Below are 22745 nucleotides of genomic sequence, written 5' to 3'. Positions count from 1 at the left end.
TCTTGGGATGGATGTTCAGGGGACAGGTCGGGGGGCTGCGCCAGGTCCACAGCAGCTTGAAATAATGGGTGGACTCTGAAAAGGATCTCTCCTCTTAGGGTCACCTGCCCCTGATCTGAATTGTGTCCCTGTCACAAAGCCTCACAAAAAAGGATATGTTTGCCCTGTAGGGACCTTGGGTTGGAGGTGCCAGCCAGAAAGACAGGAAGTGCCTTCCTCCCTGGCCATTGGTGTCAGCCTTGGGCTGACCTGGGTGCAGCAGGAGGACAAGTTTATAAGTTTATGGAACACCACCAAGCCCCAGCCTAGCCACCCTGCGAGGAGCACCCTCACACACCCCGCAACGTACATTCCACCTAAGTACCCTGTGGGATGGCGGTCATTATCCCCACTTTCAAGATGAGGAGAGAGTTATGAGCAAGAGCTAAAGTCTACTCACCCAACGCTGATCCCCGAGTCTCCCTCAGCCCAAGCAGAATCCCTCGGGCTATGAATCCATCTCTTGACATCCGCTCTTTGTGCCATGGCCTGGGCAGGGTCACGGGAGCTCCCACAACACGTCGTTCCCCAGCCCCCCAAAACTTCCTCCAGCTCCTCCCAGGGCTCACTGCCCCCAGGCACCCACTGTTCCCTTCCCTCCTCGAGGTAAGCTCTCTCCCTCCACACCTTTGCTTGGGTGCTCCTCCTTTTTGTTGGTACCTTCTCAGTCCTCGGGTCCCAACTCACATTCCCTCCCCAGGGAGGCCTCCCAAACAGCCTTTCTTCAGGGGCTTCTCCCTAATATTATTTTTTTAAGCTCTTGTTTGTTTCCTTCAGGGCAGTTACACAATCTGAGAACCTTGTGCCTCTCCCTCTCCAGAATGTAAGCTCCTGACGACAGATGCCCTCCCTCACTGAGTGGCAATTATCCACTGGAATTGCTTCTTGTTAACAAACTCTCTTTTAAACCAAAGTAGGATGACTAACCGCTTTCCTGCTTTCTTGCCACGAATGTCTTAAACTTCAAGCAAAGAAATGTAGGCTATGGATAGGGAAGGGAAGGGCCCTCTGAAGAGCCACAGGAAAACAGCGCTATTGAAGACTCTCCGTTTCTCAGTTAGGCATAAGCTGAACCATAAATGAGCTTCTGCCTGCAATCCTGATGACGATGACGATGGTGGCAGCAGCACTAACAACTACTAAGTTGCCTTATGACGTGTCAGGGACTTTACATATTTATCTCTAAACCTCAAAACTATGCAAGATGGGGACTATTATATATACACATGAGAAAACTGTGATCCAAAAGAGACCCAAAGTCCCTCTATGCATAAGATCATTAGACGAATGCCAAGCTGAAATTCTTACAGCCTCATTTTCTCAAGTTTTATTTAGAATGTTCCCTACAAGCCCATTAAGACACACACAAGCACATACACCCTTCCATTTCTCTCCTTTCCCCCGAACCCAAACTGGAACAACAAAAAGTCTTCAAAACCAAATTCAAATCAAATGGTAGATTTATTGGCTGCCTCTGTTGGACAATGAGGTGAAAACATCTCAACACAGGACATTCTCCACTCCATGTGGCTTCCCCCTGTGCTGAAGGACCAGAGACAGGCGCGCGGGCCGACAATCAGACAATCAGTGGAAACAGCATCGACCTGCTGTTTCCTATTTCCATAATGATTAATCCACAGGCTTAGGAAACACGTTGCTTGTTTTTTCTTTCATAGCATCTTCCTCTTTTCAAACTCCTTCAGAAACAGAAGAGAGAGAGAGGGGATAAAAAGATAATAGATCCAGATTACATTCATGGTCAAAGAGATTCTGAAACCTCTTATCTTCAGGATTCTTTGAACAGCCAAAAATGACAGAAGTAAAATATGCCAGGATGAGGGTGATTGTACACAAAATACCAGCTTTCAAATTAGTCTGTGTCGGCTTGAATTTCACTGGGCTACATGCGGCTTCAATGTTATGTCTCCTAAATACAGCCGCTAAGAGGCTTTGAATTAGCCTCATTTCTCCACTGCAGTATTACAATTAGGAGTTGACAAACCCGACTATGCTTCTCTAAACCTTTAATGCTGCTATACATGAACCGCCCAGCCCTTTTAATAAGGCGATGGAAGCAGGTTTGCTTAGTTTCTCAAAGAATAAAATTAAACACAGATTCAGTTATGATTTGAACAAAATGCCACGAACCTCAGAAACATCTGAAAAGGAAGCAATACTAAAAACCTCATTTCTCTAGTTGTAAGAATTAGACTACAACAAAATGTATAGATGCCTGCTGCCACTTACTGGAGCGAAATGGTAACACGTGTCTCCAATGTGAATTTAAAAATTTGCTTTAAACAAAATTCATCCTCACACACTCACTAACCACATGGATTTCTTTCAAACACTAGGGCCCACACAGTGTCATATTTCAAAAGACAGGATCATGCAAAGATTCAATAAAACAATGAGTCCGTTTTAGTAGCCCTTAGACTGGGGCAAATAAAGACTGTGCCAAAACATCACTTCCTCCTGGGAATACAATGTGTCTGTTTTCAGCATGCTTAAAGTTTTTTTGCTGTTTGTTTGCTTTTTTGTCAAAGCTATAAACATCATAAAAATAAAGAGAGAGAGAGAGAGAGAGAGCCCTAAATGATCACTCAGGGAGACAGGCTGAAAATCATTGCAAAGAGATTAGGGAAGACACCAAATCATTTAGAGTGTTTTAAACCACAGTGTCCTATTAAAAAGGGAAAAGCAAAGCAAATGGTTAAAAAGTCAATCCTCCAACCTGGAAACAACGATGGCACCCCAACACAGTCACGGCCAGAAACTAAAGGCTGAAACCCTCCACCCTCTTCCTTTCATTTCTTGTTACTAGATTTCAACCCTTCTCCCTGGAAACAAAAACCTATGGCATCAGGGTAGTTATATCCCAAAGATCCTCCATGGAAAAAAAGAAACACAAGGTAATTTTGTGCACCACCCCTAAGTGGAATTCATGGCACTTACGGACTCCAAAACTCTTTCTTGTAGACTGTATCTTGCCACTCACAAAACAGCAAATCCCGATATTTAAAGAAGAGCTTTTAATCAGAACGTTATTCCTGGTTATGCCCAATTAGGACACCAGGACACTAATGGAGTTGCTGCAGACTGTGAAGCTGCACACCAGAGGAAGTTAGCAGATAAGACCCAGAAGAGAAGGCCACGGTTTCCAGGCACCGAGTGTGGCCCCACACTACAAGGCCCAGAGCTCGGAGCGCTCAGAGCGCTCAGGCGACTGTTACAGCTCACCTTGTAGATGGTGGTTCCCAGCTGTGCAGGAGACATGCTGACCACCACTCCTGCGCTCTGCAGGGCAGAGATCTTCTCTTTAGCTCCACCTTTTCCTCCAGCAATAATTGCCCCTGCATGACCCATTCTTCTGCCAGGAGGAGCCGTTAAACCAGCAATGAAGGACACCACAGGCTTGGCCTTGGGACCCTGGAAAGTGACATTTTAAATAATCGAATGAAAAAGTTGATCAAAACTGGACCTCAAATTCATCCTTGCCAGTAAATGACAAATAGCTTGGGCGGGGCCCCTCATTCACACTCACTAAGAAAATCAACACAAATATGAAGCTATGACTGAAGCCCCCGCTGTCGCCTTTGAGATGACACAACTTTTCATACAAACTCAGGAAAACAATCCTGAGCAAATTCTTTATCTGTTTAGACACTAAACTTCAACTTCACTGACACAAGCTGTTTAACAAATACATATGTGATTCTTTCACTGGAAAAACAAAAAGCATACTTGAAAATATGTTACGTGATTTGTGATAGCGGATTAAGACACGAGGTCAGTTGTTTTATTTCAACTTGATCTTATGTCTTAACTCATTATTAGTTCACCTATAATAAATTTACTAAAAGAAAAAGATGAGGTGGGAAGGTATATTGGAAAGGCCTTAGGACTAGGAGTCACCAAGCTCAATTTGCTATTGACTAAAGCTGCATGGCACATCACCTCTCGGGACCCCTGCTTCCTCATCCATGAAATGAAACAGCTAAACTAGATTGAGGGCCAAAGGCCCGTTCTCCTCTGAAATTCTATCATCAGGACTGGTTTTATGCAATAAAAATCCATTGTAATGTGCTCTATGTGCATAAACAGCCTGCACTAGATTCTGAGGTTAAAAATAAAAACCCACACACAGGAAATATAGGAACTCCTGTCTCTAGACTTATAGAGTAGTTGAAGAAATAATATAAAATACGTATACACATTAATCAGTTAAGAGATGCCATAAAACAACATGTGAATATATGCTTAAGTTTCACAGTGAATGGAAATACCACGTTCATAAGAGCAATCCAGAGGCAATAAGGGATCCAAGTAAAACAGAGGCCTGTAGAAGCAGACTTTGAGCACAAGTGGACTCTGAGGGCCTTCTCTCAGGCACAGCCCCTGCCCTTAGACCAGCAGTTCTCAAATCATCTGGTCTTGGGATCTCCTCTACTTATAAAAATTATTGAGAATCTCAAAGAACTCTTGTTTATGTAGATTATAACTGATATTTACTGTACTAGAAATTAAAACTGAGAAATTTTATAAATATTTATTAATTCATTTAAAAATAACTTTTAAAAACTGTATTTAAAAAAACTTCTAGTAAGAAGAGTGGCATTTATATTTTTGCAACTTTGAACGTCTAATGTAATAAAGGCAAATGGATTCTGATATCTGTGTTTGCATTCAATCTATTGCAATATGTTATTCTGGCTGAAGTACAGGAATAAAATCCAGCCTCAAACACATATGTAATAGGAAAAGGGAAAACTATTTTAATAGCCTGTCGGGTAATTGTGGACATTCTTTTTTGATACTACACAAACCTCTTCAAGCAGTAATTTCTTAAAGGTTAGATGCAATGTTGGAATCTGAAACCAGAGCGATGAACTTTACTTCGTTACTTTAAAATCCATTGGGCTGTCTTACACTTTGAACGGATCTGTTGCCTACGATGGTTTGGGAGTTGCATTGGTGAGATGGAAAACAGTCTCAGTGAGTTACGTGGATCTCCCAAATGCTGACACAGTCACCATTCAATATCAACAAACCACGTTCATCATCATCATCCCCGGTTTCATTAGAAAAGTCTTTAGTAGGAGGGAGCTGTCAAGTTTACTGTGGCAGAAACAAGTTTTCCAAAATGTTAATATTCACTTGAAAGCTCAAATTTAATCATAGGCAACAAATAGTATAAGTTGTTCTCCTTGATATGGAAAACAGGTTTGCTTTATTCTTGAGAAAAGGTCTGCCAAATACTCAAATCTGAATAACCAGTTTGTCTGCCAATCATTCAAATAAAAGTGGTGTTCCAGGAAAAAAAGCAGCTAGTTCAGCTCACAACTCAATGTGGAAAGTGCTTTACTTTCCATTTTACCACAAAATACTGACAAGGGTCAAGATTTAATAAAATTAATAATTTTTACTGCTTCATCAAGGACATTCTTAAACGAAATTGGCCTTTCTTTTTTTTTTTCCCCCTGTGAGTACACGGTGGTGAATGACTGCTAGCACAGTTTGCTTCCACTGCCCTGTCGGGCTCGGGTGCCAGCGTGCCAGGGTCGGCGTGGTCTGACCCTGCTCACTCCAGCCCCGGCTACCCTCATTCTTCCCTCACCTTTTCTTCCAGTAACTCCAGACTGGAATGCTCTGCCTCTGTTCCCCTGTGAAGAATGTTCTCCCCCTTCCTTGGATACCTGGCAAACTTCTACTTACCTTCTAAGACCTGGCTTGAGCCTCCTTCTCCCCCATGGGCCTTTCTGACTCTTCCTCCCACGCTCTCCACAAATCCCCCTACAGCTGACCATCTTCGGCTCAGGGAACCCGCTGTGCCTTTGACGCATCCCTACCGTTACCTCAGTACAGGGCTGTAACTCACTTCCCCTCCTAAACTATGAATCCCTGAACACAGGGACTAGGTCCTCCTCACTTATTTCGGTGAGCCCAACACCTACTGCAGTGGAGAATTAAAAAGAAAAGACTCCACAAGTCATTCATTCATTCACTGTGGGCTTGTGGAGGGTAAGAACATCTCATATTTGAGTGGCACTAATTTCCACTTGATCCCTGTCCCCATACTCAAATAGTGGGAATAGTGCACTAGAAAGGAACAAGATTATGGTGAGCCTAGAATGTCTGACAAATTTACACTCTGTCCTATTAACAGCGAAGAGTCGTTTGAGATTTTTAAGCAGAGGAAAATATAATGAAAAGACTCTGGGGAAGTGCGGTCTGAAAATAGGATATAGAGACAGAGAGAGAACAAGTGTGAAAGCCTAAAAACAGAAAGCCCAGTTAGGCTGGTATCAGTACAGTCTGAGCAGATGCCCAGGACTGCCGACTCCTGCCCTTAACCCCTGCAGTCTGACTTCTGCTCCTCCACGGTGTAACGGAGAAGCCAGGCAGCCCCGAGGATGAACTCCACTGCTGGTCCATTGATGTATGCCCACCACTGAGTAGTTACTAACCTCCCTGTGCCAGTTTCCTCACTCAGAATAGAAGGACAAAGACATCTTACTCAAAGGGTGAGGATAAAGGTTAAACACCACCACTTCCGCAGATAATTATTGTCACGGTAAGGATGGTAAGAGTAGCTGCAGCAGCAGATAACATCCCTGCGCGTTCACTCTGTGCCAGGTCTCATGCTAAGCGTTTTGTATAATGTGTCACCTGAACTGCTCAACCTAGAATCTTGTACACAGTGGGTCCTCAATAAAAACTAGTTCCAGAAGAACTAACGAGGAATAGGAAAACGTGCCAAATGAAACAAAATGCGTATGTTTAGTTTTTCCCATTAAATCCCAAGCTATTCAAAGATTCAGAATTCAGCCTAAATACATTTTAAAATTCACTCTCATAGAGTGTAATGTCATCTTAACATAACTCTTTTTTTTTTCCCAAAATGAAGTCCATTTTTACTTAAATTTCAAACTTTACAACTTCTTTGAATTCATGAGACTCTAATACCATTTTACTCCAATCTCCTAACAATCTACTTTATTCTTTCACTTATTGGACATTTATTGGTGCCTACTGTGCCAGGGGACGGGGCCGGGCATCAAGGATACCAGGTCCCTGCTGGAATCTAGTGTGGAGTGAGAGGCAGGTATGAAGCACGCCCTGCAGAGGAACAAGCAAAGGCAAGCGAGAACGAAAACAACTGGCGTGTCTGGGGTGACAGGGATCTGAAAAGGAAGGTTAGGCTGGTGTGCCAGGACTGGAACACGATGCTAAGTTGGCCTTTATTCTACGTGTAATGAGCAACTGTAATGGTTTAAAACCAGGGAGCATGAAGCAATGATGTGTGTGTTTCAGAAGGGCAGATAATTTGGGTAGCCTGGGAGAGAAGGTGGGGTGGTTGAAGGAAAGGAGAAGAGATGTCAGGAAAAAACAACCAACATGGCCCAGGGCCTGAACCACAGCAGAGGGACTAATTACAGACAACGCTCTGAATCTCAATACACTACTGAGATCTCAGAGACAGATCTTGCTAACTGAGTGGAAGCAGGGGATGAGAGAGAAATAAAAGATGGTTCTGAGGTTTGTGCCTTGAAAACTGCATGAAGTACAATGTTGTTTATATATACAATCATTCACACTTGAGGAATAAGCACAGAAAGTAAATCCAGGGAAGGATAAAGGGAAGAAAAACCACGAGAATGGAGAAGATGAAGAATGAATCAAGGCCACTGATGACCTCTGCAAACCAATGTCAGGAGAGTAAGTTTCAACAGCAGCAGCGGCAGCAGCGAGCAAACAGCCCAGTTAGAGTGCTCACTACGTCCCTGGTGCAACTCTGCTGTATGTTACTAAGTCATTTATACTCCACAGTCCTTACAGCAACGCGAGGAAGCAGGCACTAATGTATACCTATTTTGCCGAGGAGGAAACTGAGGCACAGTGAGGTTAAGATGCCCAAAGTCATGCAACTTTTAAGTGGCAGACAGAAGCCACATGCTGAGGATTAGAGAGTGAATAAAAAATAAGGAAAGAGATCCAGAAAGTGAGGATTGAGTCACATCCTATACGAACATCAGTTTAAAATCAGCCCAGAAGAAAATCCAGTATACTCAAAATAGCTCTTGAAAATGCCTCAAATCACACAAAATCTGCATTGTTTTCTGTATACTACCCTGTACATGATATTGGCTCCTTTAACTCTGTTTTCATTACTTTTCTGTGGCATTCAGTTCACTGACTCTTCAACTTCTGTCACAGTTATGGAGAGAAAGCTCTCTCTTCCCTCTTGCCTGGCCTCCTGAAGATGCTTCTTCACTCACTGGCCAGGATCAGGGGAACCCTGAAAATCATTCGCAAGATTTTCCCCCAGGTCTTTGCCACAAGGCCCAGAGCACGTTCACTGCAGGGGCTGGCAGGCACCAAGCTGCTTCAGCTGTCACTGTGCTCCTTCTCTCCTCCACCCCAGGAATAGAGCTTAATTCCCGTAGGCTAAATGAAATTACAAAACAACTGCACACTATTCACTACGTTTAATTCTACGGTGGAGACAGCAAGGAAAGCCCTCAATAGGATGTAGAAAACAAAGCTCTTCTACTTGATCTCTGAGGGGAAGTGCTGCTCTCCAAGGAAAGACTGAAGCTGGAGGGAGAGGAGACGCTGGGAAAGGGTAGAAACGATAGGATCTTTAAAAGGTCAGCCTTGAAAAAAAGAGAGAACACCTTTACCCCTAAGATCAGGCGAAAGAACAGCAATGACAGGTGAAACCGTAAATCTGCAGGTCAAGTGAGGGCTTGCAGGCTGATGGCCTGAATGTTCTCCACTCAGCAGGCCAACTCACCTATCACAAGAGCGTGAGGTGATGCCTGGGAGGAGGACTCAGAGTAGAGAAGGGCACTGTGGGAAAGCGGGAGGAGAATCACCCCACAAAGAGTCCAAAGTCTATTGAGTGGCTGTACCGAAGGCCCAGCTCAGAAAGGTTTGATTTTAACTTTTACGTTTTCTTAAAAAGTTCATCTTTGAAAAAACAAAAATAACTTCTAAAATAAGCCTGTGATATTATTCAAGAGCAAAGAGCCATATTTTTCTAAACCCAAACTTACTGAATTATGTTGCTTCAAAAATTCTGCAGCATTTTCTTCTGCATTACCACCAATTTCACCAATCAATATGATGCCTTCTGTGGCTGGATCATTCAGAAAGATTTCAAGGCAATCAATAAAATCTGTTCCATTAAAAGGATCACCTCCAATGCCTGAAAAAGTCAAAGAATATCAAAACCAGCTGAAAATTTAAGGATGAACCATGAAATTTAGGAAGAAAGGTTGTTTTGTGTGGTTTCTTATTTTGTCTACCCACTTCTCACCAACAGCTGTAAACGTATCATCACTCTTGCATTTAACATTTAAAAATCACAAAAGGGGAGCCAGCCTGGCAGTGTAGCAGTTAAGTTCACATGCTCCACTGCAGCAGCCCACAGTTTGGTGGTTCAGATCCTAGGCATAGTCCTAGCACTGCTTGTCACGCCAAGCTGTGGTGGCATCCCACATAAAATAGAGGAAGATTGGCACAGATGTTAGCTCAGGGCCAATCTTCCTCACCAAAAAAAAAAAAAGACCCACAAAAGGCTACCTTTATTTTTGCTTATCATATTACACAAACGCCAAATGGCCGTTGGTTCCTGATATTCACAAAGACAATCCTCTTTTTGTCTTAGCTCCTTTATCAAGTCTCTTCCCTCTCACAAAATTATTCCTAGATAACTCTTTAAGCATTGTGGGCCAACCCAGTGGAGTAGTGGTTAAGTTCATGCTCTCTGCTTCGGCAGCCTGGAGCTTACAGGTTTGGATCCCAGGCACAGACAGACCTACACACTGCTCATCAAGCCATGCTGTGGCAGTGACCCATATACAAAATAGAGGAAGACTAGCACAGACGTTAGCTCAGAGACAATCTTCTTTAAGCAAAAAGAAGAAGACTGGCAACACACGCTAGCTCAGGGCCAATCTTCCTCACAAAGAAAATAAAAAATTTAAAAAAATAAGCATTGTAAGAAAATCTGTGTTTGTGTTGCAAGAATGAGAATATCTTCTTCGACTAAACATTTAATGAATTTCTTTTCTCAAAGTAACTATTAGATGAGGCACTTTACAGAGGAACCACTCACAAGTTTTAAGACACAAGACCCCGGGAGGGACAGGGACTTATAAAACGAAGTAGAGGAAGGGAAGCAGCATTTATTGAGTGCCAACCACATGTCAAGCACTGTGCCTTAGCACATGTTAGACCTGCCATTTCCTAATTCTTCCAGCCTGTCTGTGAGATGGCATTATTATTCTCAATTAACAAATTAACAACAGGCTGGAAAAGATGGAGTTGGCAACTCTGTTTAAAACCTTTTCTTATTCTCCATCACACTAAGTTATCTTGTATCTAAGATCATGCTTTACACATAGAAAAACTCAATGAATGTTTACAACATTTTATGGATTCGAGTCTTAATAAAAATTTTCCAGGGTTATATTTTATAATTGTTTATTATAAAAAGCTATTTTGAAAGGTTTTTAAAAGGTTTTCTAAGAATTTGAAGGACTATTTATAAAAATGAGAAATTTGCCTGGCTTTTGGCAACAAATAAGATTATTTTAAAATGTCGAAATTGTTTTACTTTTAAAAGTGGGAGGCAGTATGATGTGGCAAAACAGAGGTTCTGGGGAGCTCAACCTTCCTCAAGCCAGATTTTCTCACCAATAAAGCTGTAATGGGACAACTTTTCAGCTCAGAGGTGCCTCAGAGGGTTGCCTCAAGAATGAAATAATGAATGGCAAAGAATTCAGTAACTGAACGATAGCTTATAATGATGGCAAGATGTAATTATAGTAACAAAAGTCCTAGTAGGAAGGACCATTTCTTCACAACAAGCAAAGTAAGTGCTGTGTTCAGGCACCGAGGCTCTCCAGGAGCCACATGGCCCAGGACATTTGTTCGGCAACGCGGAAGTCAAATCTTGGACGTGAATCTTGAAAATACACAGCAGAGCTTCACATTTAAGCAAAGGCAATTCAAGATCATAACATCTTTTTAATGAAATGGTATCAAAATCTCTTGCAGATAATCATATCAATAGTTATTATTGAACTTATTTAATGAAGATACTGCACTCCTTTAATAAAATGATTTTAGCAAAAGTTCCTCACCAACACACAAGGACTGCCCCAATCCAACTTGTGTAGTTTGGTGAACTGCTTCATAAGTCAGGGTGCCAGATCTGGACACAATACCTTAAAGGAAGAGAATTTAAACATATTAGATTATATTCATATGATAGACTATCACATGGTAAACTAAATTACAAGTACAACTATATACAAAATCCATTCCACGATTTGTTATCCAAATAAACAACATCTTCAAATGATGAAGAAGAAAAAGCTTAAATTAAATCAAGGAGGTTTTAAAAGTTAGACACAGGAGAAAAAAAGCATATATTAGTTAGGGTTATTTTATGACTATAAAAGCAGTGTAAGAAAGACCTACAGTCCTCCACATACAATGGCCTTCTACTGCTGCCATAGAGTTAGACGGAAGAATTAATCTACGAAAAGGTCCATAAGGAAAGAAAGAAGGCATCAACGTCAAGTATTAATCTTCAGCTAATAACCCTGGTTTAGGAAATAAATTCATGGTCAGGCTCGCTATATCCTGACACGCGCTGACTGCTCAAGTGAGCGCTGTTCTCCCACCGTCCGGGTCCCTAAGAGACTACCAGTGGGGCTCAAGGTTCTTGGTGACGGTGTTCCTTTAGACTGTAACCTCCAGGAGGCCAGGAAAAGGACTGTTCTCCCCACCCCTGCGTTCCCAGTATTGAGTACAGTTCAGGCACAGGAGGAGCTCAGAAAATACTCACCAAATGGGTCAAAACTGAAAATCCTTCAATGGAGTACAACCACCCACTTAAACAATCTAATTCCCAAAGTTCTAAGACCATTCACTAACGGGATCCTGATTCAAGACAAAAAACAACCGCTGTCAGCATCCCCATCTGTCTCGTTCATTAGTTTTCCCTTTTCTCAGAGCCTCCTTCCAATCTACGTCCTTTCTCCTTACACAGTCCCTCCTCTGTGGGACTGTTCATAACTGAGAAGGGTAGGCAGGTAATGCCTATGTACCTGTGTTATTTGGTATATTTAGCCTTCAAACAAAGTAGAGTCAGTCACTCAGCTGTACACCTTTGTGTGTAATTATCTAGTCTCCTTCCCACTCTACTATCTGATTCCTATGATATGGTTATTTGCAAGCTGTCCACTCTACACCCTAGATTACTGTGAAGAACAACTGTTTTATTTATTCTAGTCTTTTGATGGGTCAGTACAATGATCAGTGAATAGTAACACTAGAATGTTATTCTTTTAAATGGCTTTCATTTAATTAGATAAATGATGTATAAATTATATAAGTGCAAACTGCATACACTGAAGGTAATGAAAGCAATGTTTTTGGGGGAGAGTACTCCTGCCATCCTCAAAGCATATATAGTAAAAGAGACTATCACTTAAAAATATCTATCATAAGCATAGTTCTGCTTCCAAAAAGCACAGACACTTTATTCTTCCTCCTAAGTACAACCAAAAACCCTGGGCATTATATATAAAACAAATATAAGAAATCTCTTAAAGATGGAGAGAAGGCAGAGTGGTTAGGGACCTCAAGACTCAAGGAATGACATATTAGTGAGTTCCCTGGGTTTTCTTTTGCCTCATCTCTCCCAGATATGGAGCTAAAGAAGCCAACATTCCAGAAACACATAAGGGCACAGAATCCACCTCCATCCCCAAAAAAGCCTGCTCTCTCTAGCAAAAGAACCAAGAGAAGGACAGTCTAGCAAAACAGAAAACTTTTAGATAATAACCACTCCATACCAACCAGACACTACAGCAAAAACTGTGGCTCCACCTCCACTCACATGAGCAAAGGCCAAAAGGGAATCCTAGACTTCTACATTTATGAGGCTCTAATGAGACACCCCAACACGCCTGCCAGGATGGTGAAAGAGGCCAAGTAGGCACCCAAGACTTCCATCTACACAAGCTGGTAACAAACCCCTGCCCACTTCTACAGTGTCAGTGGAAACCACGTGGGGACCCTGGATGACCATCCTCATCCGGCAGTAACGAGGCATCTCTCCATCTCCTTGGTGGCATGGTATCAGAGAAGACCTAGTGGACAGTCAGGACTTTCACTATTGCCCAAAAAGAACAAGTCCACCCCCACTGAAGTGTCAGTGGAGATCACGTGGGGAGTGGGAATTATCATCTCCAGTAAGAAGGAGCCCACCCACTCTGGTGTCAACTGAGGCAAGTAGGGAACTTGGATGTCTCCCTCCAACCAGGCAGTAACAAGGCACTGCCCCATACGATCCCTGCAGAAGCACTGTCAATAAAGGCAGCAAAACAGAAGGTCCAAACAAGACAGTCTCATAACATAACACTCAAAATATCCAGGTTTCAATCAAAAATCATTTGCATACCAAAAAAGATCTCAAATTGAATGAAAAAAGGCAGTCAATAGATGCTGACACCAAGATGAGAGAGATGTTAGAGTTACCTAACAAGGATTTTAAAGAAACCTTGATAAAAATGGTTTAACAATTATGAACATGCTTGAAACAAATGAGAAAATAGAAGGCCTCATCAAAGAAATACGAAATTTCAGTAAAAAAATAGAATAGAGGTCAGCCCAGTGGGGTGTAGTGGTTAAGTTCACACACTCTGCTTCAGCAGCCCAGGGTTCACACGTTCGAATCCCAGGTGTGGACCTAGCACCGCTTGTCAAGCCACCCCGTGGTGGCATCCCACATAAAAAATAGAGGAAGATTGGCACAGATGTTAGTTCAGTGACAATCTTCCTCAAGCAAAAAGAGGAAGGTTGGCAATGGATGGTAGCTCAGGACCAATCTTCCTCACCAAAAAAAAGAGAAGATATAAAGAGCAAACAAATAGAAAGTGTAGAACTGAAAAATACAATAACCAAAGCTAAAAGTGCAATGGATGTGCTCAACAGCATAATGGAGAGGAGAGAAGAATCAGTGAAATGAAAGAACAATGAAAATTACCCAGTCTGAATGGCAGAGAGAAAACAGAATGGGGAAAAACAATGAACAGAGCTTCAGGGATCTATGGAACTATAACAGAAGATCAAATATTTGTGTTACCAGAGTACTAGAAGGAGAGAAAAAAAGAGCATAGGGCTGAAAAAGTACTTGAGGAAATAAAGTCTTACAAAATTCAAAACTTGGCAAGAGACTTAAATCTACATATTCAAGAAGGTGAACAAATCCTGAACAGGAGAAACTCAAAGAAATTCACACCAAAATTCACCATAAACTTTAGAAAACTAAAGACAAAAAAATCTTTAAAGCAGCAACAGAGAAACAACCCCTTACCTATATAGGAAAAACAATTCAAATGACATCAGCTTCTTCATCAGAAAAACCACGGAAACAAGAAGTTGAACAACATTTTTTAAATGCTAAAAGAAAAGAACTGTCAATGCTGAATCCTATACCCAGTAAACCCATGCTTTAGAAATAAAGGGGAAATAAGGACATTCTCAGATGAAGGAAAGGTAAAGAATTTGTTGCCAAACAGATCTATCACAAAAGAATGGCTAATGGAAGTTCTCTAAGCAGAAAGGAATGCTAAAAGAAGGAACCTTGGAATACCAGGAAGGAAGAACACAGTAAGCAAAGCTATGGATAGATACAATAGACTTTTCTCAAGTTTTCTTAAGAAGAAATCAAACTGTCCTTATTTGCAGAGAACTTAATTGTCGACAGAGAAAATGCGAAGGAATCTACCAAGGAACTCCTAGTGAGTTCAGCAACATTGCAGGATACAAGACAAACATACAAAAATCAGCTGTATTTCCATAATTAGCCATGAACAACACACTGAGACCAAAATTAAAATACAACAAAATTTACAATTGCTTTTAAAAAAAAGAAATAATTAAGTGTAAATCTAACAAAGCAAGTACAGGGCTTGTATGCTAAAAACTACACAACGCTGATGAAAGAAATCAAAGGCAATCTAAATAAATGTAGAGATATACCATGTTCATGGATTGGAAGATTCAACAGAGTAAAGATGTCCATTCACTCCAGACTGATGTACAGATTTAACACAATTGCTATCAAAAGTGCAGCAAGAGTTTTTGTAGATACAGACAAGATCATTCTAAAAATTATATGGAAAAGTAAAGGAACTAGAATAGCTAAAGTAATTTGAAAAAGAATGAAGTGCAAGGAATCAATCTACCCAATTTCAAGGCTTAAGAGCTACAGTAATCAAGACTGTATGGTACTGGTGGAAGAAAAGGCACAAAAGTCAATGGAACAGAAAAGAGATCCCAGAAATAAACCAACACAAAATGCCTACTGATTTTTGACAAAATGCAAAAGCAACTTAATGGAAGAAAGATGATATTTGCAACAAATGGTGCCAGTGCAATTAGACATCCACAAGCAAAAAAAAAAGAAGAGAAAAGAACTTTGATCTAACTCTCACATCTTACAAAAAACATTAACTGAAATTAGATCATGGATTTCAATTGTAAAACTATAAAACTTTCAGGAAAAAAAATAGGGACATAAGGCTAGGCAGAGTGTTCTTAGACTTGATATCAAAAGCACACTTCATGTAAGAGAAAATTAATAAATTAGACTTCATCAAAAATTAAAAACTTTTGCTCTCTGAAAGATGCTGCTAAGAGAGCATGAAAACACAAGCTACAGACAGGGAGAAAATATTTGGAAACCACATATCCAACAAAGTACTAGTATGTGGAATATATAAAGAACTCTCAAAACTCAACAGTAAAAAAGCAAATAATCCAATTAGAACACGGGCAAAAAAAACATGAAGAGACATTTCACTGAAGAAGATATACAGATGACAACTACATGAAAAGACATTCAATATCACTAAGCATTAGGGAAATGTAAATTAAAACCACAATGGGATATCACTGAACACTTATCAGAATGGCCACACATAAAAAGTGAGATCACAAACGCTGACAAGGATGTGGAGAAACTGAATCACATATATTGATGATGGAAGTGTAAAATGGTACAGCCACATTGGATAGCAGTTTGGTGGTTTCTTAAAAAACTAACATGAAACTACCATACAAACCATCAACTGCATTCCTGGGCATTCATCCCAAAGAAATGAAGACTTACGTTCATACAAAACCTAGTAGACAACTGTTGATAGCAGCTTTACTTGTAATAGCCCCAAACTGGAAACAACCCAGATATCTTTCAACAGGTGAATGTGGAATTCCATACCATGGAATACTACTCAGCAATAAAAGGAACAAACTATTAATACAACGACCTGGACGAATCTCCAGAGAATTATGCTGAGTATAAACAGCCAATCCCAAAAGGCAACATTCTGCCTGATTCCATTTATATAGCATTCCTGAAATTACAAAACTTTAGAAACAGAGGACAGATTATTAGTTGCCAAGGACTAAGAAGGGAGTGGGAGCAGGAGGGAAGTGAGTGTAACTATAAAAGGGCAACATGAGGGATCCCTGTGGTGATGGAAAAATTTGTATCTTAACTATGTCAATGTCTATATCTTCACTGTAACATTGTATTATAGTTTTATAAGATGTTACCATTGGGGGTAACTGAATAAATGGTACGAGGAGATCTGTATTATTTTTTACAATTACATGTGAATTAAAATTATCTGAATATAAAAAGTTTAGGAGTGACATCAGCATCATGGAGGAGTGAGTTGTTCCCTTTGTCTCTCCCCTCTAAGTTACAACTAGTAGGATATCCATGACCAACAAAGGACTCCCTGCACAGCACACCAGAACGCCTGAGAGATCCATGCATCCATACATTGGTGGACTGGACCCCCAGGAGGCAGTGGAACTAGAGGAGCAGCCCTCCCCCATCCCCGGTAGCAGTAGTCCAAAATGTAGACACCTCCAGAGGGAGCAGTGGTACCCTGACCGGAGGGTTCAAAAAGCACACCAGCGCCAGCAACCAGAGGCTGCAAGAGCAGTAAAGTTACTCATGGCTTAGCCCCTGCCCCTCCCCCAGTGGTGGTGGGTGGTGCCTTCGACCTGATCCTTCAGAAAACACCCGTGCTGCCAGCACCCCCAGACAACCTGGGAGGAGTAGCACAGGTGGTGCACAGGGCAGCAGCACCTGAACCCACGGAGAGCCTGCAAAGAGCCAGTTGGGGAACACCAGACCCAGGCAACTCCAGAAGCAACACAAATGCTCGCAGCCTAGTGACCCTGGTGGCAACACCTGAGACTGTAGCAACACCACAAGCAGCAAGGCACCAGCAACCTCGGAGGCAGAAGCAGCAGGAGGGCACTGATGACACCAATGGCAGAGGCAGTGGAAGGTGGAAAGTGTAGGCTCTTAAATACAACGAGAAGCAGCTCAGAACCAAAGTAATCAAAGCTTAACTCAAATAAGAAAGGAGTTTACTACCCCCAATGCGCCGCTGAGGATCAACTCATCAAGCACCATTCTTCATAAAATACTGTAGAATAGAAATAAAATGACAACTCTCCAGAAACCAAACTTCAAGTCACAGAAGATTGCAATCTGACAGAGAATTCAAAATAGCTGTCATGAAGAAACTCAACAAGTTACAAGAAAACTCAGAAAGACAATTCAACAAGCTCAGGAATAAAATTAATGAACAGAAGGAGTACTTCACCAAAAAGATTGAAACTCTAAAAAGTTTAATTCAAATAGATTTTTAAAAAAGGATGGAGGGGTCAAGTATGGCATGTGTGGTTCAGAGCAAAAACAAAAAGTCTATCATAAGAGAAACAAAAAGCATGGTGCAACTAAATATCAATTTGTAATCTGATAACATTTAATTAGCTGATATATTAGTATTATTAGCTGTCATTAACACAAACTAGAAAGCCACTATACGATTTTACTGCTATCGTATTATGCCCCATTCAGAAATATCCAAGGGACTGAAATTCCTCCCTTTCCCTAAACTCTTAGCTTAAGCATTTGAAGTCACTGAGGCTCCTGAGACTATCGGTACTGGTTTCAAAATAGTAATAGTACAAATAATCATCCATTCTCCCTCACCTCCTGAAAAATCTTGTAGTGTCATGTATTTCTTTTAAGTGAAACTTTAAGTCCTTTTTCAAAGGAATTAAAAGCAGTCTCCCAGAGGATTGCCTCATCAATGTGTTATGGCCATTTAGAGAACCAAGGTCAAGGCCTTCCCTGATCTTCTCTTAGTCTTTTGTTTTTGTGGTTTATGGGCACCTTAGAAAGCACAGTGGTAATCAGAAAGCAACTCAGCACAGGACACTCCTTCTTCCATGCCAAGCTCAGGTCTACAGCAATAGTCATTCAAAGCAGACCAAAGAGGATAAAGAGGACTCAAATACATACAAGAGCATCAGTGACTACGTGGTCAGGCCCCCACTAGAACTCAGACGATCCGTGGAACTCCCTGTAACTTCCCTCATAAGAGAACTTGGTGAGTAGGCTATTGGCAGCAGGGCTGACAGCTCTAAGAGACATTAGTAATAAAGACAAATCATGACCTTTAACCCAGTCCTGTAAACTACACAAGTGACATTCACCCACGATGTTGGTTATTCTTACTTGTATTAACAGACATGGTTTATAGATAGAGAAAATACTGTAACCATCTATTATTGTGGAGAAACTGTAGCTTACTGAGAGTTAGGTGTGAGGAGTCTAAAAACTGGCATAAAGGGCTAACTTTGAAATGTTAATTTGGTTATTTCCTCCAGGCACTAAACAAGTAGCACTGCAATTTCCCCAAAACATTTTGAAAAAATTTGTGATGTCCAAGAGGGCAAAGTAATTTTAGGATAGGACGCAAAAGACTAACAATAAAAATATTCACAGCACATATATCTCACAAAGGACTTACATCTAGAATATTTATAGAACCCCCAATAATCAACAATTACATTAAAAATTATCTAAAAAAGACAATCCAATAAAAAATAATGTGCAAAAAACCTAAAAGATAGTTCACAAAGGAAGATACATAAATGGCCAATAAGCACATGACATCATTAGTCATCAGGGAAACTCAAATTAAAACCATAATGAGGCATCATTTCACTCCCAGTAGAACGGCTAAAATTAAAGACTGACAATAATAAATGTTTGTGAAGATGGGGAACAACTGGAACACTCATACATTGATGGTGGGAATGTAGAATGTATAGCCACTTTGCAGGGCTATCTGGCAAGTTCTTAAAAAGTTGAACATACTTTGAGCCCATGACTTAGCAATTCCATTCCTAGGTATTTTACCCAAGAGAAATGAAAATGTGTCCACAAAAAGATCTCTACACAAAAGTTCACCTTAGCTTTATTCATAATGGCTCAAACCTAGAAACAACCCAAACGTTCATCAATGGGAGAATAGACAAATTGTGGTACAATCATACAATAGAGTATAACTTAGCGATAAAATAAAATTAACTATTAATACATACAAATACATGGAAGAATCCAGTGTGCTGAGAAGGCAAAGAATCTTGAAAAACCCCCAAAATATTTTCATTGATTCTGTAGAATTATTAGTTTCTCAAACTCATTCAATTCGGGATATACAACTGATTCACTATAAAACTTTCTGGTAAATTCTATTAAAGTTAAATTAATTAAAATGAATTTGATTTGCACAGTCACAAATTCTCTTTGTGAGTTTGAGCTTAGGGCAAAGAATTTTTTTTAAAACTATAAAAAATATACTCACCCACTCTTCCTTTCTTGTGAATATGGCCAGGCATGATACCAATTTTGCATTCTCCAGGCTGAAGGAAAGAAAATCAGTTTCAGAAGAGTGAAAAAAAACTGTAACTCCTAAGTTATACAAACAAATACACTTGGACTGATTCAAAGCTAGCTGGCCTTGTGAGAGGCCAAATACAGGCTTATTTTTATTTTTCACACTCACATTGATGACTCCAGGGCAGTTCGGCCCGATCAGCCTCGTCTTTCCCTGGCGCAGCAGTCTGTGCTTGACCCGCACCATGTCCTGCTGTGGGATACCTTCAGTGATGCACACGACCAAGGACACTTCTGCCTCAATAGCTTCATTAATGGCAGCAGCAGCAAAAGGAGGAGGGACATAAATGACAGAAGCCGTCGCTCCCGTCTGTTCTTTGGCCTGAAACATTAACCATGAAGCACTTTATTATCGGTTAAGTCATAAACATTGTAAACTCAATACCATGATTTTAATAACGTCCTGGGGCCCAGGGAGGAGCCCCAGGAGACATCGGATGTCTTCATTCTTCCCATTAACAAGCTCAGTACGCCGTCAGAAAAGATCAGAATCAAGCCCATCCTCTCTGCCCCTTGGGACGCCCCTCTGAACTGAAAGATTCTGTGACATCCCACTGAAAGCACTAACGGATGTGCGTTTGTGTCCCCTCATTCCTGTGGCTATCTTTATTTTTGATGTTCCGCAAGACACTGTATCACCCATTCAGTACCAAAGACCCTGCACGTCCCGAGGACAAAAAGAATGAGTGAGCCCCCGAGCCTCAGAACTCGGCTCTCAAACATCTGTTTAAACACATATCACATTTCACAAATATTATCAAGAGACAGCAAAAATGAAGTAGTTTTTTTAACTGACAAATTTTTACTCTAAATGTACATTGATTAGAAATAATCTAAAACACACATGCATAAATGGCCATAGAATAAGAATGTGGGTCAAGTAAGCATTAAGGTCTACTCCACACTGCCCCTCACAATGCAAAGCACTTAAAGACCAGCAATTTGGCCGGTGTTCTCTGTGTGGTCTTTAAATACTACTCTCTATATATATCAACACAGATGTATCCTTCCTCCCGTGTGGCCATGTCTCTTCTACTGTAATGGAAGCTCCCTGAAGACAGAGATTGTCAGTAATCTGTGACTCTTCAAGAGTGGCAGCATCTACTTTGTGAGAGGGCTCTATATAGGTCTCAGTTAAGGCTTCACCACAACCCTGCACGCTTAGCATCCTCGTCCACAAATCAAGATGCTGACGCCAAGAGATATTAAGTAACTTGGATGAGGTTACATAGCTAGGAAGTGGCAGAGCCAAGATTCAAAGCTAGGTATATCTAATTCCAAAGTGTCCATTCTTTTCAGTTATAGCAGGCTACCTCCCTACAAATGCAAAAATGTAACTTAATCAAGATATAAATCAAAACCTTTTGTAAAGTTGTGCCCTGGGATTTTACAACAGATACGAATACCAAGGGAAAGAACATACAGCTACAATAGAAGGGACAGAAGCAAAAAACAGTGTCTTCGAGAATCATCCCTGAATGATTCTCCACATCCCCAGAGTGAGGAGCTTTCTCTACTGCATCCCTAATAAAAAAAAGGTACCTTGACAGCAACAGAAGAGCAAAGTCAAAAGATGATGACAGATCATCCAAAAATGATGCCAGGGGTTAAAAATAATTTTTTAAAAACTTTGTTCATGGTAATAACAGAGAAGGGGGTACAAAAGAATTAAAACTAGGTTGTCAAAAGAAGTTAGATCACAGGCATGTAGGTATTTTATGGAAAATATACCCCAAAGCCTTCTACCTCTTAAGGACACAAATACTGTTACAAGCTAGACTGTGACAACAGGGTCTGTGCTGACAAATAACACTGGATGAAAGGTATCCATCCTACCCATTTAGAAAGCTCTTTGTAACAGCTGAACAGGTGAGAAATAGAGTATCTGTCAAAGAACTTACAGAACATTCCAAATGTCATTATCTATTTCTATCACAATGAATAATAAATGAATTGCTTAGGAACAAAAACTTTCTTTAAAAGAAAGCAGAAAGACTTATGACAAAAGTCAAATCTCCCTAAGGGAATTAAGAAAACAGTTCCTCTCTATACGTTGTGGTCATGAAGTCAGCCACAAGAGAATTTAGAAGGGAAAAAAAGACAAAAAGCAAAAATTTAAAGCAAAAAGATTTTAAATGATTCTTCTACAGGACGTACAATTTTTGACTTTTTTAACTTTTAAAATACAGTACACTTAAAACACACAGAAATACATGCAGCAGACCCTATTCTCAAGTTCAATGTAAAATGAAAATTCCAAATTTGAATGAGAGTTTTTTTCCTACAGTTTAGAGTTAAGAATACAAATTAACTTCAATTTGAAGTTAGTATTCCAAAGAGAGATTAAGTTTATAAATTTGTACTTTAAAAAATGTAATACTTTAAAACACGCCTTAAAAGCATGTTTATAAAGAGGGGGAGGGATACATTTTTTATTACCAATACATCAATCCCAAGTACTAAGTTTATTTCCTAGATTTTTTTATTAAATAGCCAAGAATTTGTACTATAGTTTTTTTTATAATACTATTATTTCTGTATATATTCCATAGTGTAGAAAGAGAATGAAAGAATACCCCCAGTATTTACACTGAGTTTAAATAAGCTTTCTATAAAGGCAAAATCTGAGACATGGAAAACACTATAAAATTTAATTTTACATACTTTTATCTTATCTGAATTTTTACAATCAGCACATTTTAGTTTTGTAACAAAGAACTAAAGTTTAGTTTAAAATCATTTTAAAAGTATTAAGAAATCAGCAATTTGGGGAAGAGACTAGGACTCTGATTTGTCCATCTGACTCTACAGCTCAGTTTTTTCACAAAGGAACACCACACTACTT

At 40.3% G+C, this 22745-nt stretch overlaps 1 protein-coding gene across 2 annotated transcripts in view; it reads right to left on the bottom strand.

Annotated features, from left to right (window-relative positions):
- Positions 1-1481: 1481 nt before the first annotated feature.
- The window catches only part of SUCLG1 (succinate-CoA ligase GDP/ADP-forming subunit alpha), a 37709-nt gene continuing 16445 nt past the window's right edge, over positions 1482-22745 (bottom strand). For both annotated transcript variants that reach the window (XM_014852848.3, XM_014852849.3), the window contains 6 exons: positions 20010-20222; positions 19809-19866; positions 11193-11276; positions 9099-9250; positions 3280-3468; positions 1482-1736 (listed from right to left, as the gene is read on the bottom strand). In XM_014852848.3, coding sequence (XP_014708334.1) covers positions 1710-1736; positions 3280-3468; positions 9099-9250; positions 11193-11276; positions 19809-19866; positions 20010-20222 — 723 coding nt within the window. In that variant the 3' untranslated portion in view covers positions 1482-1709. The remainder of the gene's footprint in view (positions 1737-3279; positions 3469-9098; positions 9251-11192; positions 11277-19808; positions 19867-20009; positions 20223-22745) is intronic.

The sequence above is a fragment of the Equus asinus genome, chromosome 6, assembly GCF_041296235.1.
Source record: "Equus asinus isolate D_3611 breed Donkey chromosome 6, EquAss-T2T_v2, whole genome shotgun sequence".
Classification (NCBI taxonomy): Eukaryota; Metazoa; Chordata; class Mammalia; order Perissodactyla; family Equidae; genus Equus; species Equus asinus.
Note: the sequence above shows the minus strand (reverse complement) of the source record. Positions and strands in the feature narration are given on the sequence as shown.